Source organism: Carica papaya, chromosome 5, assembly GCF_054855325.1.
Source record: "Carica papaya isolate Zhongbai chromosome 5, ASM5485532v1, whole genome shotgun sequence".
NCBI classification, from domain to species: Eukaryota; Viridiplantae; Streptophyta; class Magnoliopsida; order Brassicales; family Caricaceae; genus Carica; species Carica papaya.
The window spans coordinates 4113650-4119397 of record NC_142313.1 but is presented as its reverse complement, the minus strand read 5'-3'; the positions used below and the strand labels follow the sequence as shown (position 1 = coordinate 4119397).

The 5748-nt window shown below is 35.7% G+C and overlaps 1 protein-coding gene across 3 annotated transcripts; it reads left to right on the top strand.

Moving 5' to 3' along the window:
- The first annotated feature begins 436 nt into the window (after positions 1 to 436).
- Positions 437 to 4121, top strand: BXL2 (beta-xylosidase 2). 3 transcript variants are annotated; one of them, XM_022048846.2, is made up of 7 exons: positions 437 to 1015; positions 1496 to 1774; positions 1868 to 2037; positions 2127 to 2224; positions 2344 to 2694; positions 2765 to 3178; positions 3264 to 4121. In XM_022048846.2, exons 1-7 carry the CDS (start codon positions 608 to 610, stop codon positions 3863 to 3865), a joined length of 2322 nt encoding a protein of 773 aa, XP_021904538.1. In that variant the 5' UTR covers positions 437 to 607; the 3' UTR covers positions 3866 to 4121. The 3 variants fall into 3 exon arrangements, with proteins under 3 accessions (XP_021904538.1, XP_021904537.1, XP_021904539.1); XM_022048845.2 differs by having other exon boundaries at positions 1496 to 2037; XM_022048847.2 differs by having other exon boundaries at positions 854 to 1015; positions 1579 to 2037.
- The last annotated feature ends 1627 nt before the right edge of the window (positions 4122 to 5748 follow it).

Below are 5748 nucleotides of genomic sequence, written 5' to 3'. Positions count from 1 at the left end.
GAAGTCAAATTGGGAGTATCCTCATCCTTATATTATATATTCTAATCAACATTTTATTGGAAAAGAAACCCTGGTTAGAGAATTGAAAACACATATTTATGCATGTGTTATGAATTGTGAAAGCGCAGTGTCTAAAAATAAAAACAATCTATTCAAACCCCTATAAACACTGATTTCTATATTAAATTTAGCAAATGACAGTGTGAATTTTTAATTTTTCTTTCGCTAAATTAAAATAAATTTAAAGTTTATATAAAAAAAAACCGACCCTAAAGTATCTTACCCATTATTTAAAAAAAAAATTAATTCATGAAAAAGTTAAAAATAATAATAATAAAATAATAAATTAATTAAGTTTTCAATTTGGCAGCCACTACCTACAACTACTCAAAAATAAATATATATCTTTTCAAGTACTCTACCATCCCAAGAAAAAACCTAACAGGAGACTTTACTTCGCACAGTTTAAAAGAAGCGTACAATTCTCTTACACACACACACCATCTCCCATTTCTAAACCAGCCCATCTATATATTCACACCCCTTCATTCACTTCATTCTTGCACATCCGACACGGGCAGAGACTCATCAGAAAACGAAAACAATAATGGCTTGCGGAAGCTCTGCTCATACGTCGTCGTTCCTCACTCTTCTCTTTCTTTTCCTTTCGGGTGTTCTAGTTCGCGGGCGCGACCCATTTGGGTGTGACCCGACAGATAAAACGACGAACAACTTGCCGTTTTGTCGGACGTCGGCGCTAATATCGGAGAGAGTGAATGACCTGATCGGACGGTTGACATTGCAGGAGAAAGTTAGGCTGCTGGTGAACAATGCTGCGGCGGTTCCACGGCTGGGAATCAAAGGGTACGAGTGGTGGTCTGAGGCTCTTCACGGAGTATCAAATGTGGGCCCGGGGACAAAGTTTGGCGGGGCCTTCCCTGGGGCCACTAGCTTCCCTCAAGTGATCACAACCGCTGCTTCGTTCAATGCTAGTTTGTGGGAGGAAATTGGACGGGTGAGAATTTTTCTTAAATTTTCGAAGTAAATTTTATATTTTATTTATTTTTTAAAAAAGTTTTATTAAGTGAGAAGCAACTTGTTTTTCGGGAGGGTGACCAAACATATCAGCTTCCAACAATTTACAGAATAGCAGTTATCTTCTATATACTATTCCCTGATTTCCCCGGTCGGTTATAGGCACGGTGAACCCACGGAGCTCTCTAATTGATTCATATATATATATATATATATATATATATATACTAACACATATATTATAGTTTACCAAAATATACTGGAATTACAGTTTACCAACATATACATTAATTTTATAATGTTAAAAGAAAAGCAACCATAGCATCCACCAACTTGGTCAATAATTATAAATGATATTTTTGATGAGATAAGAGTGGGGAGCCAAGAATTTAGTGGTCAAGTTCGCGCATATTTTATTCGAGGAAAGTGCAGTGATAGGCTTAAAAAGTTAAATGCGCAGGTTGTGTCAGACGAGGCTCGAGCCATGTACAACGGAGGCATGGCGGGGCTCACATATTGGAGTCCTAATGTCAACATTTTCAGGGATCCAAGGTGGGGTCGCGGACAGGAAACACCCGGTGAGGATCCTGTACTGGCCGGTAAATATGCTGCTAGCTACGTCAAGGGGTTACAGGGAGATGACGGTAACCGGTTGAAGGTTGCCGCCTGTTGCAAACACTTCACTGCGTATGACCTCGATAACTGGAATGGAGTTGATAGATTCCACTTTAACGCTAAGGTTTGTTTGTTTCTCTTTTATTTTTTATTTTTTATTTTTTTCTGGTCCGCACGTGCAGACTTTTTCTCACGTGCGAACCGAGCTTCTTCCCAGGTAAGCAAGCAGGATATCGAGGATACATTTGATGTGCCATTCAGGATGTGCGTTAAGGAAGGTAAGGTTGCAAGTGTGATGTGCTCTTATAATCAAGTCAACGGCGTTCCCACTTGTGCTGACCCTAATCTCCTGAGGAAGACCGTACGCGGAGTTTGGAACCTCAACGGGTAAGATTTTGACACGTCATCATCTGATCATCCAGTCATTTGACTACGTTTCCTAGATCGTACTAATTAATCAGCGGTTGACACGACAGGTACATTGTGTCAGATTGTGATTCTGTTGGTGTGTTCTATGAAAACCAGCATTATACATCGACCCCTGAAGAAGCTGCTGCGGATGCTATCAAAGCAGGCTAGTAATTAAAATTACCCATATGAATAAATTGTTCAAATAATAAAAACCCCATTATAATTAATTATTATAATAAAAAAAAGAGTTATTAATTTTGTAATAACGAACTGAATTTTCAGGTTTGGATTTAGACTGCGGACCATTCTTAGCGGAGCACACGGAGGATGCAGTGAAACAAGGGTTGTTGGGCGAGGCCGAGATAAACAATGCATTGAGTAACACGCTGACGGTCCAAATGAGGCTCGGAATGTTTGATGGGACGCCATCAGCCCATGCATACGGGAAACTAGGCCCAAGAGATGTGTGCACTCTGGCCCATAAAGAACTAGCCCTTGAAGCCGCCAGACAAGGCATTGTCCTTCTCAAGAACCATGGTTCCTCACTGCCTCTATCTCATCGGCGTCACCGCACAATCGCCGTCATCGGTCCCAATTCCAATGCCACCGTCACCATGATCGGAAATTATGCTGGTAAGTATTAAACCCGTGTGTTTATCTAATTGAAAAATCAGGTTTGGTGCTTATTCCGTTTGGGTATTAGGTGTTGCGTGTGAATATACAAGTCCCATACAAGGGATAGGGAAGTACGCGAAGGTAATTCATCAAATGGGCTGTGGTAATGTAGCCTGTGGTGATGAAAACTTGTTCGATGAAGCCATTGATAGTGCACGTCAAGCTGATGCTACGGTTTTGGTGATGGGACTTGACCAGTCCATTGAAGCAGAGTTTAAGGACAGAACAGAGCTGGTTTTACCTGGTCACCAGCAAGATCTTATCTCTGAAGTCTCTAAAGCCTCAAAGGGTCCAACCATATTAGTTTTAATGTCCGGTGGACCTGTTGATCTCTCATTTGTAAAGAATGATAAGTTGATCTCTGCCATTTTATGGGTTGGGTATCCTGGTCAAGCCGGAGGAGCCGCCATTGCTGATATCTTGTATGGAGAAACAAACCCAGGTTTTTGAAAAGAGCAAAACCCAAAGTTAAACCTAATTAATTCCTTCTTATCTCTCAATTATCTAACGGTAATTTATATCTACAGGAGGGAAATTGCCAATGACATGGTACCCACAAGAATATATCAAGAATTTAGCAATGACAGAAATGGCAATGCGTTCAAGCCCTTCAAAAGGGTACCCAGGAAGAACATATAGGTTTTACAAGGGACCTGTGGTTTACCCATTCGGTTACGGACTCAGTTACAGCAACTTTGTCCACACCATAGCCAACGCGCCCACCGTCCTCTCAATCCATCTCCACGGCCGCCACGGCTCGCAAAACGGCACCGTTTCGGGCAAGGCGATAAGAGTGACGCACGCGAAATGCAGCGGGCTGTCGTTAGGAGTTCAAGTAGAGGTAAAGAACACAGGTTCTAAAGACGGTTCTCATACGCTGCTAGTTTTCTCCACGCCGCCGGCCGGTCACTGGGCGCCGGAAAAACAGTTGGTGGGGTTTGAGAAAGTGCAGGTAGCCGCCGGCGGCCGGCGAGTAGTTGAAATGAATATTCATGTTTGTAAGTATCTGAGCGTTGTGGATAGATCTGGGATTCGAAGAATTCCATTGGGCGAACACCATCTTCATATTGGAGGGATTAAACACAGAGTCTCGCTGCAAGCTGCAACTCTGGGAATAATCAAGTCGTGAAATTTATTTCTATTAATTGTTTAAGAGATTATGGAATTTTCTGTTCCTGGGAGAAATTTGCTTCTGGGTATTTTGATTACTTGTTAGCAGTGATGCAATTGTAGGTTATAGATTGATGAGGTTATTTTATACAATTGACTGGTGAAGTTATACCATTTAGTAACAAATAATTCAAATTACACAAGTGAATGAAAATTGTAATGACATGAAAAAAGAAGTGTAATAAATTGCATTATTCAATTTGATATTTGCTAAACAGTTAATTATAGCTAATATTATATCTAATAAAAATATATGAATATTTTATTTTTATTTTTATTTTTTACTTGCAAATTACAATTTTATTTTAATTTTTATTATAAACAAATAGCGGCCCATTAATTCCATAGATTTAAATAATAATAAAAAAGCCCACCCCTACCCAAAATCCCAAAAAGGTAGCACGTCGTTCCTTGGTACGTCTCAATCAAATATCTGTCCCTTCGCCAAAATAAATGCGGTTCAACAATTTAGAATCTTCGAAATTTTAGTTTTTTAATGTATAAAATTTAATTACAAACTTTAAAATGTATAAAAATATTTGTGTATAAAGTTTGAACATGAAAAACTTTTCTTTATTATTATTATTATTTTCTAACAAACATATTGTTTCATTCATTTTTCAAATGTTAATTTCATTTTAAAATATCACACATATTTTTACATATAAATATACCGAACTATAGAAAATAAAAATAAATAAATAATTTTATGTACCAAATGCAGTCAAAAATTCAAACTTCAAATTTTTTACTTTTACTTATTCGATATTTCTAACATTCATTAAGCAATATGACATTAAGATTTAAAATCTAAAAATTCATGTACCTGATGTTAAAGAGAATCGAATAAATATTAATATAACACAAATTTTATTTTAAAAAATCATAATTCAAGAGAATATTATAATAAGTAATTAAGTATTGTCGGGATAAACATAACAAATTAAAAAAACTAAAGATAGAAAAGAAAATCCAAGTTTTGATTATGCAAAATAATTTTCTTAAAATAAGACAAAAATAAAAAAATAAACTAAGGTATGCTCGTAAATTTATAAATGAACAAGGTAAGAAGCATGAAGAATCCCATAACATGAACTCTTATTGTATAGATCATGAATAGCTCAAAATAATGATTTATGATTTAAGGTATAAAGTTTAATGTTTAGGGATTTATCGGTTCATGTTTAAGGTTGTAGAATTTTATGGTCTATAATTTACAGTTTAAAATTTAGAGTTTTAAGATTTAGAGTTTATGTTTATAGTTTAGAGTGTTTAGAATTTAGGGTTTTGGGTTTAAGATTTTAGTATTCATGTCTTAGGGTTTAGGTTTTCATATTTAAGGTTTAAAGTTTAAGATTTAAAATTTTGTGTTTTAAAGTTTTTGAGTTTATATATTAGAGTTTACGATTTAACAGAATATGTAGAACTTAAAGTTTAGAGTTTATTTAGGATTTATAGTTTTATGATTTAAGATTTAAAGTTTTGGAATTTACAATGTTCAGAATTTTTAGAGTTTATGATTTATTATTTAGAGTTTAAGTTATAGGATTTAGGTTTAAAGTTTGAGGTTTAGGATTTAAGGTTTTGGGTATTTGGTTTGATGGTTTTGGATTTTGAGTTTAGGGTTTATAATTTGGGATTCTTGGGTTAATAGTTTAGTGTTTAGAATTTAAGATTTTTAGAGTTATGATTTAGTGTCTATAGTTTAGAGTTTGGAGTTTCATTAGGGTTTAGAACTTTTAGTTTGATGGTTTAAGGTTTTTGGGTTGATAGTTTATGGTTTAGTATTTTTTAAAAAATTTATATTTTTAAAGTTTAGGGTTTTAGAGTTTAAGGTTTTTT